General features: G+C 40.3%; 1 protein-coding gene across 7 annotated transcripts in view; it reads right to left on the bottom strand.

Moving 5' to 3' along the window:
• Nucleotides 1–21,238, bottom strand: part of FRMD4B (FERM domain containing 4B) — a 324,025-nt gene that overhangs the window by 32,487 nt on the left and 270,300 nt on the right. For all 7 annotated transcript variants that reach the window (XM_043587910.1, XM_043587913.1, XM_043587911.1 and 4 more), the window contains 4 exons: nucleotides 11,949–12,032; nucleotides 9,749–9,814; nucleotides 6,931–6,988; nucleotides 4,547–4,633 (listed from right to left, as the gene is read on the bottom strand). In XM_043587910.1, coding sequence (XP_043443845.1) covers nucleotides 4,547–4,633; nucleotides 6,931–6,988; nucleotides 9,749–9,814; nucleotides 11,949–12,032 — 295 coding nt within the window. The remainder of the gene's footprint in view (nucleotides 1–4,546; nucleotides 4,634–6,930; nucleotides 6,989–9,748; nucleotides 9,815–11,948; nucleotides 12,033–21,238) is intronic.

Consider the following 21,238-nt stretch of genomic DNA (forward strand, 5'->3'; position numbering starts at 1 on the left):
TCGTGAAAGGCATTTTACCCCACTAAGGTCTGCCTATGACACCTTGCCTGGCATGCCTTTTTTATTTCTCCCATCTCTGACAGGTTGTGGTTTTTTCAGGTCAAAGAACTTGCTGGAAGGGTACAAATCAGTCATGACATATATCAAGGCTTCACTTAGCCACTCTACTTCTTTGTGAGGAAATTATATTTCTCCGTGAAATACTGAGCAAACAATAAAAACCTAGTAGGAACACAGTCTGCATTTTTTTTTTTTATTGTAAAGCTTCACAATTTTTAAGTTCAAAGGTCCTACGATCTGAAATTAAGTTGAGTTCTGGTACATTTTCACATTCCATAAGAGTTTGCAATGACACATTTCATGCATAAAGGGAGGATTAAAAAGAAAAAAAAACTGCTTATGAACTGAATTTTTAATACTCTGAATTTTTGTGGTTTGTAACTCAGAATCTTAAATTTCTCTTAATTTGCATCACGCCCTAGGGTACTGTGGTTAATAAATTCACGCAGAGTGCTTAAGAATCTCTGAAAATAGAACATCTGCGTGTGGACTCTTACAGGAACACTAGGACTATGAGTTTGTAGCAATGCTGGGTCCTTCTCTAACCAACAGTGATCCAAGAATATTTCTCATACCTTTTTTTTTTTTCAAGTTTTTATTTAAATTCTAGTTAGTTAACATATAGAGTTATATGGGTTGCAGGATCTCATACCTTTAAAAATTGTCTTTCTCTGTCACTACCAATGAACAACAACCAGTTATGGAGTGATGAATGCGTATCAGGCACAGTGCTGAACATAATCTCTTGTAATTCTGACAAACACCCTATGGAGTTGGTGGCATTACCATCTTGCAGATGAAGAAACTGAGTTTAAAGAGAGATTAAACAACATGGCCAAGGTTACGCAGCGAATGGAACATCAAAGACAGGCTTTGGGTTGCTTCCCAACCTCTTGATCTGCATCTTTATACTACACAGACTGAAAACAACGCTGCCCTTTCACTAGAGAAAGGCTTACAGGCAAAATACACGAAGAATACCACTGGGAGATACAACAAACATTGTCCTTAACATTCATAGGCTATCACTAATACACATTATGTGCAAAGGACAGAAAGCTTCAGCTTGTGGGTCTTGGACCAACCTTTTTTCAAAATAGCCTTCGGCATCAGTTAGTCTCTTATTATTGGCAAACATTCTCCCTCCTGGCCTGTGCTTAAGCTACATAATTATAATTTTTTTTTTAACATTTATTCATTTTTGAGAGACAGAGACAGAGCATGAGTGGGGAAGGGGCAGAGAGAGAGGGAGACACAGAATCGGAAGCAGGCTCCAGGCTCTGAGCTGTCAGCACAGAGCCCGATGGGGCGCTGGAACCCATGAACTGCGAGATCGTGACCTGAGTGGAAATTGGTAGCTTAACTGACTGAGCCACCCAGGCGCCCCATTAAGCTACATAATTACAAGCCAGCGGGCATGCGTAACAAAGGGCTCAAGAGGCTAAGGATCTCTAGGGTCCCCCATTCCAGCCTGTTTCAGAATCTGCCCATCTGACCTTCATTCCTGCTCGGCTACAGGTAACTTGCTGCATGTACAGGTCATGCAAACAGCTGAAGCATGATCCTTCTTCTTATAAATCAATGCTCATGACCCTTGAAATCATGGATTCTTTCATTTGTACCAACTGGGCCAGGGCAGTGACATATGGAACATCCTCCCTCCAATTAAACCCATAAGTTGCTTGGACATGGAAAAATAAACATATGGAAGCAAAAATCCATCACTGGATTTTAACAGAAGGAGGAGACAGTAAACAGTGGTATGGAGTGGACACCTGCAAAAATGACCAGAAAAGAGAGGATGAGGCAGTGACAGCACAAGATGCCCTGTTAATGGTCCTTTTTGAATTGAATGGCACGTCTTGAAAATGAAATAGGAAAGCCCTGCAAATTGAAAAAAGCAAATGTCTTCTGATCCTTGTCTAAACTCTGGAATGAACAAGCAAGGCTGATTGTGATCAGTGTCAAACAATATTTACCGATTTCTATGAAACTGTGAATGTAAAGAAAGGGATGTGAGTCATGAGCAACTGAGAGGAAATTAGCTGCAGTATTTACTGTGCAGACTCTGATTCACCATTATTTTGGGAGAAAGCCTGGTTGTTTTTAGTCAATGCATTTACATTCCGTGGGCTTCTCAATTTCATGAAGAAACATTAGCAAAGAAATGACTTGTGAGTCAGTTTAAGTAATATATTACACGCAGGATTCAGCAAAACCAGCGAGACTCCTACATGTTATTTCTTAAAGCAAAATTCAGAGGAGAAACAAATTACCAAAAAAAAAAAATGTTAATATAGGTTGAGGTCTACCTTGAGGAAACATGATAAGCAATAATTTGGTTTTATTAAATAGACCAACTAAGGGTTAGGTACATGCCTTGGCTGGGATTCATTATTCTCCCTCTCTGTCCCCTCCCAACCCCCCCACCAGCCATGGACTCCCACAGTTACCAATCATAATGTCCATCAAAAGAGAATCAGTTAAATGAATACTGTCTTTCACATAGCGGATGCTAGGCAGCTTTAAAAAGAATGAAAAGAGATGTGTTTATAAAGCGACCTGAAGAAGTAAGACATGGTATGAAATAGTGTCATAGAAAGCTTTCTCTTTCTGGAAAGCTTGGGATATACACTGAAAAGTCTCACTGAGCCAGTATCCTTCTCTTGACAGCGGCTATCATGGGAAAGGAATGGGGACTACCCTAGTTCGCATGTTTCCCTGGTTTGCTTTTTTTCATTTGTTTTCACAATGGATATGTATAGCTTTTGGTGAACAGTTAAAATAAATAACTATAAATAGACATGATTTTGAACAAAAGTGTATGCCTGTCATTTCTAACATTATTTATTACAGATTTGGTCTTCAAGGCAAATTTTCAACTAGGAACAACATTATTCATATCCCTCCTGGAAACTGAGTATATCTTACTTCAATTGATCTTGGTCACAGGGCTCACAGAGACACAAGTGTAATTATATGACTGCATACATGCTCTCTTACTGTCCCTCGCACAGATGGATATCGGCTGTGAGATGATGTGTTATTATTTTTAGCGATGATTTCTGATAAAGAGCCTCAGTGCCCAATAGTCTGCTCCCCTTGGCCACCCTTTTGTGTTGTTTGTGTGAGATTCACAACCATAAAGTGGGGTGAAAAGAGGAGCTTTCTTATTTTCTTAAAGAAAGATGGTGCACATTGATAGAAGCTGAAAACGCACAGAGAATGAAGAACACCGTGGTATGATTACAAGGGTCGCTTTAGGAACAATATGGCTGTTTTTCTAATAGACATTAAAGCATGAGACAGATGGAAATGGTAGGAGTTATTTAAGGCTGCGATGTCGGAGTGTGATAACACATGGTCTGCTATTATAGGCCATTGTTCCACTGCAGTGACTCCCAGTGATGGCAGGAGAGCATAGGGAGGGCAGCAAAAGCAGCCAGAGCTGTATGAGTAAGCCTTTATGTCATTATAATACACAGGGGGCCAGGGCAGGTGGGTGGCGATCTATATGGACTCATCCATTCTCACGTGGGCAAAAAAGTATGGTACGTCTGTGCTCGGATCAGGAGAGCTACATAGCCAAAGTGCAAAACGAAAATAATGCAATTTATTAGCTCTGGAAAACCCAAACCTGATAGAGTTCCCTTCCATATACAGCATGTGACATAATTTTCTTTACAAATAGCAGGCAGGTTTAGCGTAGAAAACTGAAACAAAGATAAGTGAAAATAGCAGCGGTAGTAAAAAGATTAGTTGTAACTGTGTTACGGAGAGGGAACCAGCACGAAAGAATCTGGCTTCTCTCTTCACAATTCATCCATCTGTTTATCCATCCAGTGCAAATAAGCATATGTATGTATGTGTATGTACATACCTATATAATTTACACATAAACTTATACTAACATTACATACAATTATGTGTATAAATAAATATATCGTATCTATATAACAGATCGATATATAAAATTTAGAAAACAAAATGCCATCATCATGTTCAAATGGCCTTAAAATAGAAATCTAGGGGTGCCTGAGTGGCTCAGTAGGTTAAGCGTCTGACTCTTGATTTCAGCTTGGGTCAGGATCTCAGAGTTGGGGGATCGAGCCCTGCATGGGGCTACGTGCTGAGCCTGCTTGGGATTCTCTGCCCCTCTCCCCTGCTCACGCTCTCTCTGAAAATAAATAATACACATTAAAAAGAGAGTAATCTAATTGTATGCCTTTATAAATGAAACTGTGATCGACATCCTTAAATCTTAGTCCATAACTTTATTTCCTTAAATGATCAGATCAGAATCACTGTATAAAGGTACATAAATTAGTTATAAAAAGTATTTTTCACTTAACCTGAGCCTCCTCTGAACCCACAGCTTCACTAACCAAAGTTCTTTGTCTGAGACTGTTTGGTGCCCCTTAAAGCAATGTTTCCAAATCCAGAGTAGCTCAGGTTCTCCTAAGTGTCTAAAATGATTCATACTTACTTTCCGAGGTTTCACTTTATCTTGCAGATCATACTGGCCGATTCCTTTGTAGCTGATTCCAAGCCACCAAGGAAGTCCTTGTTTATCCTGGAAAATGGAAAAGGATGAGAACCGAGCCCTTAATTGTTCAATCTTCTAGAGCTGAAGATCTACCAATTTCATAATTTACCAAGTATCAGCTAGTCAAAATAAAGCTGGCTTGGTAAACAAAACATTACTTACACACCTAACTTGTTTTTAAAATGCCTTCAAATAAGATCTTTAAGTTAAAACAGATTAATACTATCAATACCACCGAAAAGAATGAAACATTACTGTCTTGACTGAACAGCTGGAGAGAAGAAATAAAATATAAAAACTAATCCAGAGTATAAAGCCAGTTATCCATTTAAAAAAGAAAAGAAAGAAAAAAGAGAAAGAAAAAAAAAAGCTCTCTGCTCTCTTGATTAGAAACCAACTATAAAGGTCAGGGAAGTTTCCAAAGAATTATAAAGATGAGAAAAGAGGTCCCAAACCTGATGTTTATAATCCAGTTAACAGTGAGCATGGGAATACTGAAAAGCTCTTTTGGAGAACTGTACGATTCAATGGCAGGATGTTTGAATAATCACTTTGAGGTACATATGGGGAGGGGAGGAATTTTTTTTTTCATAAATCTTTTTTTTTTTCCAAAATCTTTTAGGTTTTGCCAAAGTAAAGGACGCATTGACACAAGGAAAGAAAAATTTAGGCTTAAACATATACCTGTATACAAACAAATTAAGAATCAGGAGAAATTAGAGGCGCTTGGGTGGGTCAGTCAGTTGAGTGTCCAACCTGATTTTGGCTCAGGTCATGATCTCATGGTCCATGAGTTCGAGCCCCACATTGGGCTACTCACTGACAGTGAGGAGTCTGTTTGGGATTCTCTCTCTGCCCCTCTCCTGCTCACACACACACACACACACACACACACTCTCTCTCTCTCTTTCTCTCTCTCTCTCTCAAAATGAATAAACTTAAAAAAAATAATCTGTAGAAATTAAAGTTGAATTGGTACTTATTTTTGGTACAAGGTGCCCTCATTATGCAAGTATTTATTATTCAATCCCCTACCATTTTGAATTGCAAACACTGTTATAACTGGAAAAGTCACTCAAGATTGATCAACGGTAAAATTATTCCCTTCAAACAAGATTCCCTCCTTAACACTGCTTTATCCCTTACCATCTCAAAATATTTCTTAGTCTCTCCCTACTTGAAAACACCTAAACACAATACACAAATACAAACTATACCAATTGAAAATTGGTATTGCAAATCCTGCAAAAATTTGAGAACTTTATGAAGTATTGAAATGACAATGTAGAGTTTATGATTCTTGGGACACCCAGCTGGCTCAGTTGGTGAAGCATGTAACTCTCGATCTTGGGGTTGTGAGTTCGAGCCCCATGTTGGGTGTAAAGATTACTTAAAAATAAAATCTTAAAAAAAAAAGAAAGTTTATGATTCCCAGATAAAGGGGCTATCAAGAGAATATCTGGGGGGCGCCTAGGGGGCTCAGTTGGTTAACCATCTGACTTCAGCTCAGGTCATGATCTCGCGGTTTGTGAGTCTGAGCCCTCCATTGGGCTCTGTGCTGACAGCTGAGTCTGGAGCCTGCTTTGGATTCTGTGTCTCCCTCTCTCTCTCTGCCCCTCCCCAGCTCGCACTCTGTCTCTATCTCTCTCTCAAAAATAAATAAATATTAAAAAATTTTTTTTTTTAAAAAGAGAGGGGTGCTTGGGTGGCTCAGTCAGTTAAGTGTCCGACTTTGGCTAAGGTCATGAACTCACAGATCAAGGGTTTGAGCCCCACATCAGGCTCTGTGCTGACAGCTCAGTCTTTAACCTGCTTCAAATTCTGTGTGTGTGTCTCTCTCTCTGCCCCTCCCCCCAATCATGCTCTGTCTCTCTCTGTCTCAAAAACACGTAAACATAAAAAAATTTTAATTAAAAACAAAGAGAATATCTGGTAGCATTAGGCAGGTGAACAACTGGGGAAGAGAAATAGCAGCTAAAATAGATAAAAGCCAAAAGAGAATAATCTGAGTATGTTAGGATTAATAGGGATTTGTGGAAAACATCTGAACACAGCAAGTATTTTGCAAAAAGAGCGTGCTTCATAATTTGCTATCAATGACAAGGCATAATCAGGTTTTTGTAAAAAAAAAAAAAAAAAATCAATCGTATTTTATTTTATTATTTTTTAAATAAGTAATTAATTTTGTTTTTTATGCTGACATTTACAGAGATCATTTGCACAAATATGCATATTAATTTATGTGATTTTAGAAGTTGGTGCTATTCACTAATTCCCAAAGTCACATGGGTATTATGAAAGCTTTGTCATGTAAAAGTATTTACCTTTACTGCGTAATAATGGACTCCATAGGTTGGTAGAGCTTCTACTATTTTCATATACCTATGAAAAATGAATAGTATATATTATAATCTCTTCATAAATTAGAGGATCCTTTTGGGAAAAATGATGTACAGAAGCACAATTTGTATGTACTTTCCTCATTACAACCATGACTAATGTCTTTGACTACAGTAGAAATAGAATAAGCCATTCTAGGGAGTAATATATTTTACCTTACCCAAATGTTAGGAAGTTGCTAACAAAACGTCCATTTCCAAAAGCTACAGGAAATGTTAATTTCTGCATATTAAGATTTCTACGGCTTAGAACATACTGTACTGTATCGTAAACCCAAATTGCAAGTTTTTTTTAAAACTAAGCACTTAATGATGCAAAGCAATGAGAATCAGCTTCTGGGTCATGCTTGCAGTAAGTAAAAAATAAAACAATTCTGGGGCACCTGGCTGGCTTAGTCGGTAGAGCACATGGGGTTGATCTTGGGGTTGTGAGCTGGAGCCCCGTGTTGGGCATAGAGATTACATACACACGTACATACATACATAAGTACAGAAACAGTTAAAAAAATAAACTGATCCCATTTACTGACTACTAAACTCTCAGGAATATATGCTTTACTCTTAGGTCTAAACTCTAAAAAGAAATATGTACCTAAAAAGGGTGAATTTTATTATATACTGTATATACAATTTTGTTGTATTTAAAAAATGTGTTCCCCAAAATAAAAATTAATGATGCTACTATTTACTATTTTTAATTCAACAAATATTTATTGTGTACTTCTAAGGTTTTATAGAGTGAATTATATTGTGTAAGACTTCCTCTCTGTTCACAAAGACTTGAGGTTCCTGTTTAGTACAAGTGGACTTTTGTTTTTTTTTAACTTTTAAAAAAATGTTTATTTATTTTTGAGAGCTAGAGAGACAGAGTACAAGTGGGGGAGGGACAGAAACAGAGGGAGACACAGAATCTGACAGGCTCCAGGCTGTGAGCTGTCAGCACAGAGCTCAGCACAGAGCCCAACACGGGGCACCAACTCACCAACCACGAGATCATGATCATGATCATGGCTGAAGTCAGCCACTTAACCAAATGAGCCACCCAGGCGCCCCTCAAGTGGACTTTTTAATGCCATTTTGAATATCAATTGCTCTGGATTTTGTAATCAATACTTCGATACTTTTAAAAAGTAAATGACCCATATGTAAATGAAAGTAAGAAGAGGTTAGGTAAATGGGGGCTCCTGGGTGGCTCAGTCGGTAAGCATTCGATTTCAGCTCAGGTCATTATTTCACGGTTTGTGAGTTCAAGCCCTGCATTGGGCCCTCTGCTGTCAGCAGAGAGCCCGCTTAGGATCCTCTGACCCCCTCTGCCTCTCCCCTGCTTGTGCTCTCTCTCTCTCTCAAAAATAAACAAACATTAAAGAAAAGAGAGAGAGGTTAATGGTAAATGTGCCAACAACATCCAACAAGTACACTGCACAGCCAAGATCCTAACAGAGAGTTGGATTCCACGATCTAGAGCTTTAACCACCAAGTTAGTCTCGTATTTGGAGCCACAACGATAATGATCAGGGGAAGTAAAAGGACTCTGCATTTAAGCAAGGGCACTTCATAACATGCTCATTAGCCTAACCTAAAATCCTTCAGGGAAAATTTTTACACCTCTTTTGTCTCTCCCAGAAAACAGGAACAATGAGTTCAAACGTCAAGGGTTCAATTTCAGGACTGCTAATTTTTGATTTCTGCCTTGGAGATCACAGGGTGTTTTGTGATGAAAAGGAGATTAGTGCCAGTGGTGGAGGTGTGAGGGAAATCTACACACTGGCCAGAGGAATAGCAATCTCCAAGTTCTTATTTTGGTTCTTACGTGCTCGGAGCGACATTCTTATTTTGGTTCTTACGTGCTTGGAGCGACATTCCCGCAGGTTTTTACAAGAATGTCTATGGCCATAAAAGTTATTCTACAATTACTAGAGCAATAATGCTATATTCATTTTTATAATTTTTAAAATTTAAATTTATAAATTTAGTTTTTTATAATTTTAAAACTTTAACGTAGCTTGTGAACTATTGTTAATAAATGAATGGTTACTCTATAAGTCTAAAATGCAGAAATAGGGGCACCTGGCTGGCTTAGTCGGTAGAGCATGTGACTCTTGATCTCTGGGTTGTGAGTTCAAGCCCCACATTAGGTATAGAGATTACTTAAAAATAAAAACTAAAAAAAAAAAGAATAAAATGCAGAAATATATCACTATGGTCCGTTATTGGTAGCACGAAGATATAGACAACCCAACACCAACACTGTATGCTCCACCCAAAATAGAGTCACAAGCCGGACAACCACACATGGTCTCCAGATAGGTTTTCTTTGGCTCAGATTGTAATAAAATTTTCTTAAAATTGCTTTGCAATGTTTAAATTGGGATTTAAAAATCAGAATTTCCAGTACTTCTTAGACAGTATCAGGTCTGACATTAGGCCTGATTTCTGGAGCTGAATCACCTTGCCTCTACCCAGGGTAATAGCTCTCCAGATCACCTCAATCCCCACCATTCCCTATTACCCTACACCTGGCCTACATGTCTCATTTTTGCTACCTACCTGACACTGGTAGGCCTCTGAATTGATGACATCAACTATGGAATGACCCAAGGCATTTTATAATTCATATGAAGGTATTTCTAACCAGATGGGGACTATATACAAACAAAATATACAACAGAAATCATTTCATATGATTTCTTCAAATAGGAGACATTAAAATTATATCTAAGCAAAAGGAAAGACAGATACTTACTGAACCACAGCTTGACCCCGGGTCAGACCTTTGATTTTCAAATAATGCTCAATCACCCTGTCCTCACTGTGAAACAAGCAAATGAGAAATATGGCAATGTATGATTATATGAGATACAGACTCATTTTCAAGATTCTCAGGTGGCTTATTGAGAAACAAGAAAAATGCCTTCACTAACCTGTTAGGGATACAGAAGCTGGATGACTTTTGTTTTTGTAGAACATGGATTTCTGAACCTCAGACAGGACTACCTCATCATGATTTCTGATTTAAATTTTATATGCTATATAATATATTAATATGTTTTAAAACTTAATCTATTGGAAAAGAACAGGATTTCAATTTATCAAATGAAAAACTAGTATTTTTTGCCATAACTGAATGGGACAAAACAAATACAAAATAATGTCACTAAATGCTAAGTAGTGAGCCTTGCTAGGGAAATTAAAAGGCTTAAAAAAAGAGATCAGCAGTATTAAATACATTTTTAAAAATTATCCATGAAGATTTAGAAAGGATTAAAACTGTTCTGAGTCTTGTGCAATCCAAAACACTCTCTTGTCACTCACTACCTGGGGACACAATGTTTTCAGAGAAAACCCTCCATTATTGTCCCAGCATAAAACTTGTTGACTGGAGGGGCACCTGGCTGGCTTAGTCAGTAGAACATGAGACTCTTGATCTTGGGGTCATGGGTTTGAGCCTCACATTGGAGGCAGAGATTACTTAATAAAAAAAAAAAAGTTAAAAAAACACAACAGTTTGTTGGCGAGAAAGGCAGAACTAGGCTGCAGTCTGTCACCTTTAGAAAACAATTTTTTTAAAATGTTTATTTTATTTATTTTTGAGAGAGACCATAAGCGGGGCAGGGGCAGAGAGAGAGGGAGACACAAAACCTGAAGCAGGCTCCAGGCTCTGATCTCTCAGCACAGACTCAGATGAGGGGCTTGAACTCATGAACCACAAGATCATGACCTGACCCAAAGTCGGACGCTTAAGTGACTGAGCCACCCAGGCACCCCTGAAGTCTGTCACCTTTGCTATCACTGAGCTACTGTTCTTTTCTTTCAGATACCTATCATATCTCAAATATAACCTAGAAAGATAAATGTTTTTATCTCTACACAACCAGTAATCAGTGGTAAAAGGACTTTTTTTTTTTTTTCTTTTCTTAAGAAACTATCACTTAACAATGATTTGTTTGGAAGATTCCAGACTGAGGAAGGAATGTAGCCTCAGTACACACTTTCACTCTTTATTTGGAACCTGCAGTCCAACTTCCATTATTAAAGCTATTCATGGGGGAGCCTGGGTGGCTCAGTCACTTAAGCGTCTGACTCTTGATTTTGGCTCAGGTCATGATTTCATGGTTCATGAGTTTGAGTCCTGTGTTGGGCTCTGTGCTGTCAGCGTGGAGCCTGCTTGGGATTCTCTCTCTCTCTTTCTCTGCTGGTCCCCCACGTCTCCACTCAAAATAAATGAACTTAAAAAAACCCACTCTTCATGTTGAATATTTATTTTGTAATCCATTTTTTTAATGGAAAGTAAAACTATATTCAAGATTCAAAGCCCTAAATCAAGGAAACTATATTTAAAGGGGCTGTAACTAATTCAAGGGGGAAAAACATATCCTACCAGGAAAAACGTTGAACGGAAAATGGGTACTATGGCTTCATTAAAATAATTAATGAATTTAATGAATTTAACAAATTAATGCATTTAATGGAATTAAAATAATCCCAACAAATGTAATCACTCAAAATACACAACAATTTTTGGCCATGGGAGAAACCTCTGTTCACTCAGGTAATTTCTGGGTAGTGAGAAAACCTGTATCCAAGGAAATTTGTATTTTATGACACGTATATTACACACTGCTAGATTAAGGCCACATCACACAGTGACTGCACACGTACTGAGCATTATGTTCCCTTAAAAGCATATTCTATACAGACTTTTTGCGTGTGCGAATGAGAAAGCATGCAGCCACTCTTCACTAATGACTACAATCGTGGTACAACGATCTCCAGTAAGTTCTGACAAGACCCTTTCACGGAAAGGATCAGGTCTACTTATGGTCACCCTGACACATGTGATTTGATATTTTCTGCACTCATATCTCTTTTAGTTTCCTGAAAAGCACGCAGTTCTCAATGGAGGCTATGACAACGGGGTCACCTGTTGTCCTGCTTTGGCTTACCAGTAAGCCAGGGATGGATGTTCCTGAAGGGTTTTGGTTGGAAAGGCTGGTAATGTCTTTAAGTCTTTCCTGGCATTTTCATCACTGAAAAGAAGAGTAATGCAGTAATGTCAGTCACTGTTACCTAAACTATCATCCAAGCTAGTCACCAGATGAAATCTGGTAAGTAATGACACTACACCGGGCTCTAGCAAAATGTGGTCAGCACATATAAGGCTACGGATTCAATTCCCCCAAAGGACAACCCGCCGAACCATGTGACATTTTGAAATTTTTAAAAAGACACACACAAAAATTAAAATAACGGTATTCAGGTGCCATAATCCCATTTTCCTTACCCTCCTGATAAACCTGCAGCTACTTTTATTGTATATTTCTATGTATAGCTATTCTGTTACCTAATTATTATTATAACTGTGGATATCCCATATTCCATTTTCACACAGCATTCTTCAAATTTTATTACACACCTTCTCTGTGTGCCTATAGCACTCCCATAGTGATCTTCAGTGGCACATAATATTCACCATGCTGGAATACTGATTATCATAAAACCACTCATATAGTATTATCACTTTCTCATAAAAGGTATCAATTCAATAAAAAGGTTTGTATACACTTTACTATTACTTGTCTGTTGTTTCCTTACCATGCTCTGAAATAAAATGGATCAAGTTGGCCATTTGTGAAAAACACTTGAAAGAAGAGGACCTGAAAACGTGTGTCTAATGAAACCCCCGATATCCTTCAAATTGCATCAAATGAACTAAAAATGTACCTCGTTAAGGTCAGCTATTATCTCACTATAAAAAGGCAACATTCTAGTTGTCAAAAGAGACAATTTTGGGGGGCGCCCAGCTGGCTCAGTCAAGAGAACATGCAACTCTTGATCTCGGGGTTGCGAGTTCGAGCCCCATGTTGGGTGTATACAGCTTACTTAAAAATAAATAAATAAAAAAGAGAGGGGTGTGGTCTTCATGGAACTTAACAGAAGGAAGAACAGGTAATACGGTGCAGTCATACCTGGTCCTCTCAAAAACTGCCCCAAGTATTTAAGGGTAGTCTATGAAAAAACAGACATGACTCTCTGGGGTCTATCAGAGCCTGGGATAAGTACATGAACAGCTATTAAAAATCCTGTCCAAACTGGCATCCATCAATCAGCCCATTGGTAGCTCTTCAACTGTCCACTGCTTCATCTCTTTCCCAGAACCTATCGTTTGTGGAAAGTCAAGGCACCATGCAAGACACTTTTTAGGCATTATATACCTGACCTAAGTCTCACCATGACTCCTTCCAGGTGGTAGGTACTGTTATTATCCATGCTTTACAGGTAAGAGGGAGAGGCTTCCAGAAGTAAGCCCCTCACTCAGTGTCTCACAGCCACTATGCAGAGAAGCCAGAAGGCAAACCCAGTCTGCTTGGCTTTAAAAGACAAGATCAGGCGGTGCCTGGGTGGCTCAGAAGGCTGAGCATCCCACTTCGGCTCGGGTCACAGTCTCGTGATTCATGAGTGTGAGCCCCACATCGGGCTCTGTGCTGACAGCTCAGAGTCCGCTTCTGGATCCTCTGTCCCTCCCCCCCACTCCTGTTCTCTCAAAAATAAATAAACATTCACAAAAAATGACAAGACCATAACCTGATTCCCTGACAGACCCTCGGAATGGCATTCCAGAGAGCACATTCTCATTTTGGGCAAGGCATAGCTCCCCTTCACCCTCACCCCCTGGTTACAAAGGAAAACACGGAACCAATTATTTTCAAGATCCATCATTTATGCATTTTCACACCAGCTTCCCGGGGGTTCGCCTCAGTGATTCACATTCAAAGCGATGAATGTCTCGGCTGGATGATGGAACACTGAACTTCAAGTGAATCTCCTCCGGAAGCATTCATTCAACACTTGCAGATCAAGTGTCACAGATTAACCCAGGAAACCGAGCACAGGCTGCGGCCAGGGTCTGTTTGAGGCACAGTGTATGTGCCGTATTAGAAATTGCTCATCCTGTCACCACATCAGGCTTGGTGTATACATGGCTCTCCGTTAACGTCCACAGAAATGTTGTGTTTTGGTTTTACCGTCTCATTTCCTGACCATGCCACTGAGCAACCTATACATACACTTACTCTCTTTCACTAAGAACAGATAGAGTGGAGTATCCCCTCGCTTGGAGACACCATGATTTGCACCTGTCAACATTACATTCAAAACGAAGGTTGTGGCCTTAAGGTTCATCTTAGAGGTGAAAGATCCGGCTTTACAAATGACTACAGGAAGCAAGAAGTCACTCGGTTGTTCTTACGTAACGATAAATCTCTCTATTCATTTGAAATCTAAGCAGTACGGCTTAACGACATTGACAATCTCGGAAAACAGGTTTGGGCTTCCTGAAAACCAAAATAGACCACAATCCGATTTATTCATATTAAAGGTCATCTGTTAACTCCCAGTAATAATATTTATTTTTCTTAATAATTTCTTTTATGCTCTGTCCTTCAAATTCGATTTCCTTTTCAAAGAAGTTGGCTTGTGAGTTTTTTATGAAGGGCAAATACATGTACATATTCTAAAATGAGAGGCTAAGGACAAATAACTTTTTGTTATTAATCATCACCACCAATTACATGTGTTTTGTTACCTTCTGGGTCTCCGTGAACTGTATGCTATGTTCCAAGAACTCAGCCTAGCGTTCATTTACTTCTTTGGATTATAGTTAATTTTGTAGCAATTAAGACTCACCAGAGTGAAGGCTGCTATTCAGTTTAGACTCATTTATTTTTTCAGCAAATATGTATAGAGTATATACTGCATACCTAGCATGTAGAAACAAGTGTCATTTGATGGAGTTGCTTTTAACTTATGTGAGTAGTCAGCCAAAAGAGAGAGGAGAGAGGGGACAGAAGTAAGGGAGAGATTTTATCCATCATTCTTTTCAATAAGCTCATGGTTGAGAATAAATGCAGAACCGGAGGTTTGAAGTTGATGCCCTTCAAGAAGGTGTTAGTTCCTGTGTCCTCAAAGTACCAGCATCTCACAACACTGAAGTTTTTCTAGCATTTTGTAAACATGTATTAAGCATTTAATACATGTCTGCTAAACACAAGCAACTTACATGTTTAGAGCGTAACTAAAGAAACAGCTACGTGGTTCAACATGAGAAAAATACTACCTGTGTTGAATTTATTGAAGATAAACTCTGGTCTTTGATATGTCATTTTTTCAAGGAATTTTCAAGAGTAATTTTAACTATAAAATGGTTCCTCTTATCCATGGGGGACACGTTCCCAGAACCCAAATGGGTGTCTGAGACTGCAGATAGTCCCAAACCCTACACATACCACGTTTTTTCCTATACACACATACCCATGATAAAGTTTAATTTGTAAATCAGTCATAGTAAAAGGTTAAAAATAATTAGAAAATAGAACAATGGTAACAATGTACCATCGTAACAGTTACGTGAATGTGGTCTCTCTCTAAACGTATCTTACTGTGCTATACTCACCATTCTTCATATGGGATGTGAGATGACAAAATGCCTACATGCGGAGATGCAGGGAGGTGAATGACAGGCATTGTGACCTAGTGTTAGGCTACTATTGACCTTCTGATGATTCGTCAGGGAGAGGATCATCTACTTCCAGACCTCGGGGAATTGACGCCGTGGAAAGTGAAACCGCAGGTAAGTGGGGACTACTACAGACAATCAGAATCGCCCTGGTTATCAGATGTGATAAGACGTTATTCATCTGGACATGGGGGCTGAGTAATCAACATACAAGCAAAGATTAACCAGAGGCCAGTATCCTAAATAACAATGAGTATTCATTCACTAAGACGGCTAGGGTACTAATCAATCACCAGGAAGCAACTAAAATGTGCATTAATAGGGAGGCAGCTTAGGGATCATTTCAAGGAGAGTTTCAAAGGTATATACCTGAACAGGTGGAGCACAGGGATGTGCGGGCAGTGAAACGATTCTGAATATTGTAATGACACACATGACATTATGCATTTGTTAACATTTGTAAACCTGTACAATATACAGACTGAATCCCAATTGGACTATGGACGTTGGTTAACAATAATGTAATAATATTGATTCAGCTGTAACAAGCAAACCACACTAAAGTAAGATGTTAAAAATAAGGGAAACTGCTGGGGAGGTCGGGAGGGGCAAGAAAGAGGGGGTATATGGGAACTCCATGGACTTCCTGCCCCAAGTTTCTGAAACCTAAAACTGCTCTAAAATAATAAGGTATATTAATGTAGAAAAGAAAGAAAGAAAAAGAAAGAAATTCACTTTAGATTAGTGGTTCTTAACTTATGTAGTTTTGCCCCTTGGGGGACATTCAGTAATGTCTTACAACATTGTTTTTAAAGTTTTTTTTTTTTTTTTTTTTGAGAGAGAGAGCGTGCGCAAATGAGCGGGCTTGTGCACCTGTGAGCAGGGCAGAGGGAGGGAGGGAGGGGGAGGGAGAGGGAGAGGAAGAGTGAGAGGGGGAGAGGGAGAGAGTGAGAGGGAGAGGGGAGGCGGAGAGGGAGAGAGGGAGACGGGGAGGGAGAGGGACAGGGAGACAGGGAGGGAGAGGGGGAGAGAGGGAGAGAGAATCTTAAGTGGGTTCCATGCCTGGTGTGGAGCCTGATGCGGGACTCAATCTCACCACAATCAGATTATGACCAGAGCCAAAATCAAGAATCAGAGGCTTACTTGACCTAACCACCCAGGTGCCTCCCCGTATTTTTTAATCTTAAGTAATCTCCACACCCAGCACAGGGCTCGAACTTAAACCCTGAGACCAACAGTCTCCTGTTCCACCAGCTGGGCCAGCCAGGCACCCCTTAAGACATTTTTTATAGTCACACTTGAAAGGAGGCTTTACTGGCATCTGCTGAGTAGAGGCCAGGATGCTACTGAACATCTATTACACACAGGATAGAGCCCTAACAACAAAGAATTACCCTGTCCCAAATGTTAGCAATGTTGAGTATGAGAAAGCCTGACTTGAATTATTATAAAACTCCTGATAATTCAACCCTTAAACTTTTTCTTCTTAAGCTTATTTATTCTTTTTAACCTTATTTGGAGAGAAAGCTCAACTTAGGGGGGGGGGGCAGAGAGAGAGAGAGAGAGAGAGAGAGAGAGAGAGAGAGAGAGAGAATCCCAAGCAGGCTCCACACTGTCAGCACAGAGCCTGACGAAGGGGCCAAAGCCCTGAACTGCAAGATCATGAGCTGAGCCGAAATCAAGAGTCGGAGGCTTAACCAACCAACCCAGGTGCCCCTCAACCCTAAAACTTCTAAATTGTATCTTTTAGACTTAAAGAATTACTCTCCTGTGTCACTCTCAGACTATAAATATCAGAATACAAGTATATCTTAGATACAAATGCCTATCAGGAGTCAAGTGAGAGAGGCATTAGAAATTCGACTATCGGTGGGGGGGGGGGGGGCTGCGTGGCTCTGTTGGTTAAGTGTATGACTCCTTGTTTCAGCTCAGGTCATGATCTCAGGGTTTCCTGAGTTGGAGTCCCACATTTGACTCTGTGCTGACAGTGAAGAGCCTGCTTGGAATTCTCTCTCTCCCTCTCTCTGCCCCTCCCCTTCTCACACTTGTCTCTCTCGCTCTCAAAATAAATATACTTAAAAATTTTAAAAAAAAAGAAAAAAAAAAAGAAATCCAACTGTTTAAGCCAGCTGAAAAAAGGCAGGTCAAACTTAGCATGAGAAACAGAAACACAATGGGGGATGGTGGTGACTATGAAGAAAAGAAGAAAACATTGCCCATTTGATATATTACTTAGCGTGGAGACTTGACTGTGTATGACAGAGATCAACGTTTTAATTAATTTCCCTTTATGTACAAGTCAGTCCTAGAAGGGCATGCAGTGTTCAGGGGCCCAAACTCGTCTACTGTTGCTTCACCACTCCTGGGGTATTGCTATCCTTCACAGGGTCCAAGATAGCCCATTACCATGTCCATAGTTCAGCCATCAGGTAGAGGAACAACATTACTCTACAAACCCATTACTTTAGGGGCCGAACATGAAATCTGCCCACCTTTCCTAAGACTATTGGCTGGAACAATCATACAGCTATCCCTAATTGAAAAGACACTGCCACAGCTAATCTTCACTTGGGGCAGCCACATGTCTAGCTAAAAACTCTAGTACCGTGGAGGAAAAAGGAGATTGCATATGGGGGGAAAACCATCAGACTCCACTGCTGATCGAGAGCCATCGCTTAGATCCAGGTGATTTCTGCCATGTGGGAATGTGGATCCACTATTGCCTGACGGTTACATTCTCTTTTCCGAAAATTAAGGCAAAAATCTCAGAGTTTTATGTAAGATATCTGAATTTTAAAGTACTGCCTCAGGGGCGCCTGGGTGGCGCAGTCGGTTGAGCGTCCGACTTCAGCCACGTCACAATCTCGCGGTCCGTGGGTTCGAGCCCCGAGTCAGGCTCTGGGCTGATGGCTCAGAGCCTGGAGCCTGTTTCCGATTCTGTGTCTCCCTCTCTCTCTGCCCCTCCCCCGTTCATGCTCTGTCTCTCTCTGTCCCAAAAATAAATAAACGTTGAAAAAAAAAATTAAAAAAAAAAGTACTGCCTCCACCAAAAAATGAAAATAAGAGCTAAAATGCTGTGCAGGTCATATAAAATATACTGGAGACCATCACTGTTGCTTTGCAATTTGTGACATACACGATTAGTACAGAATGAACAGGGAGATGCCTTCTCAGCAAATCAATTTGGTTTCCAGTTTTAGCAAATGTATTAACAGTGCAAATTGTCAGTAGTACAAAAATAAAAGAGATACATAAATGATTTCGACAAATGTGGAATCTGGACCATCCCAAATGATTATATTCTCAGGAAAGAACAAAGCTCTTTTTTTTTTTTAATTGTATTAAAAAAGGTTCCTATCGTCCCTTCAAATTTAGTCATTTGTACTGTTGTAAAACATCATTTCCTTGTGAATACATAACATCGTTTTCTTGTAAGAACCCATTTAATAGTCCATTTCTAATAAGCCACCACCAATACTGAGATGATTGAGCTGTGGACATCAGCTATAAGCATTAAAAGAGAGTACCAGAAGGACCCAAAGACGGCTGAGGCAGGCAGCCTCCGAGAAGAATGGGTTAAACCTTTCAGCAAACAGTGCACAGAAGTAGAAATCCAAACGGCCAGCAGCCAGAATCAAGTATTCAGCTTCATAAGTACTCAGGGAAACACAAACTAAACCCTCAGTGAATCATCACTAAGCACCAGACTGCCAAACTTACAACAATGACAATGCCTAGTTTACACAAAGATGTAGGGCAATAGAAACTCGCATCCCTTGCTAGTGGGAATGTTAACTGGTCCGATCATTTTGGAAATTTGCATGCTCTATACCCAGAGATCCTTTCTTAGGTATATCCCTAGAGAAACTCATACCAAAGAATAAGCTTCACAGCAGCACAGTTCACAAGAAGACAAACAACCTGAATATCTCCTAACAATAGAAATGATAGAATTGTAGTGTATTCATACAACGGAATACCATACAGCAAACATATATAGCTTCATCAAACATGATGAAACTCACAAACAGTAAAAAAGGAAGCCATACCCCAAATAATTCACAATCCCATGTTGTAAAATAAGCCATGTGAAACTAGGGATTCTTATGTAGGTGGTAAAAGTATAAAGCCAAACAAGAAAATACGTACCTCTAGGGAAAGAGGATTTTGCTGAAGGGGAAGGGGCACAGTACACAGTGGGGGGGTGGTGGGGAGAGAGGGGTTAGAGGATCCTGGCAACGTTCCTCCCTGGGTGTGGCCATGTGGCTGTGCATTTTTGAATTTGCTCTTTAAACCAAACCTACTTGTTTTATGCATTCTTCTGTGTGATATAATTCACATCAAAAACTAAATCAGACGTGGCGAGCGGGTGGAAGCGAGGAACTGAAGAGCAAGCTCACTGTCGTGTAGAGGCCAAGAGCGCCAGTGGCCAACAGAAGCAAGAGGCTGTAACTTACTAACCAAAAAGGGAACCCAACCAGGGTGTTAGAAACCAGGGCACATTATTCTAAGGTTAATCTTGATCATTTTCAGAGTTTAGGACCAAGAAAGATTTCACGTCTGAGTGGACTGACAGTAGCTGAGAGCTTCTTTGTTCACCCTCGGAAGAACTCAGCCGGGGAATTTGCCTGGGAGCCTGAGGCCACGTGGATCCACTGAGCTTGAAGGCCCCTCCCAGCCGGCTGGCAAGCAGGCAGGCAGGCAGCGCAGGGCAGGGCAAGGAGGCTCAGTTTATATGAATCAGGATCAACCTGAGAATCCAGAGGGAGGGTCTGAGAGCAGCTGGGAGGTGAGCAGCCCTGGATGGAGATGTCTCTGCCTTTCTCCAGCACTGAATGAACTCGCCCTGACGGGGCATTCTTGACCTTAATGGCAATGGAAATGTTATTTTAAAGATGCACTTGACCAGAATTGCCAACAGGGACTGGTTTCTCAAGGTCCTGGCCAGAGAGAATACTCATAAATCTATAGGACTTGTTACTTCTCAGTAACTAAACCAGAAATTGCTTTTCTTCATCATGTTGGCAGGAATGTAGATGTCACATTGAAAAACATGCGTGTGCTTCATCTGATGACCTAGGTAGAACCCCTCCATTTAGGTATTCCAGATTCCAATTCTGACAGCTCTCTAGGAGGAAGCAGCCCGTGACCCACCATTTCGCCAATGTGACTATTTTTTCAGGCGATGATTCCCTTTGGCATTCTCAAGCCCCCTGTCTTGGGCTCTTGTTTTTCTTCGCTGACCTCAAAAACCCTGTAGGAATGTGCCAACCTCACTCATTTTTGAGAAAGCCACGTGGCTGGCAAAACTGAGGCCACCCTTTGTGTCCGTGGGAGCACTTGTGTGGCAACAGCCACCCCCAGCAAATGTGTGCACCTGTTTGTGGCTAATTGGGCACATGCTCACAGAGACAACCAGCCACCTGCCATTCTGAGGCTGAAGTGCAGGCAGCTAGCAAACCGTGCTACTGCTTTCCAGAGCAGACCAATCACTGAGTTCCCTTGAAGATGGTGGCTGTCTGTGCTTGGTGTAGGGGCATCCCTAGGTTTCTAGGACACTTCGAAAAAACAAGCCCCAGCCCCAACCTTCCCTTTTTTTTTTTTTTTTTTTTGATGCTAAAGCTCTTCCTTACCTGAAACCCAAAGCAAAAGTGCCTAGAAAGCACATGTTAAATACAAGGACCCAATGGAAATGACTGTAGCAACTTTCCTACACAAAAA

The sequence above is a fragment of the Prionailurus bengalensis genome, chromosome A2 (genome assembly GCF_016509475.1).
Source record: "Prionailurus bengalensis isolate Pbe53 chromosome A2, Fcat_Pben_1.1_paternal_pri, whole genome shotgun sequence".
Classification (NCBI taxonomy): domain Eukaryota; kingdom Metazoa; phylum Chordata; class Mammalia; order Carnivora; family Felidae; genus Prionailurus; species Prionailurus bengalensis.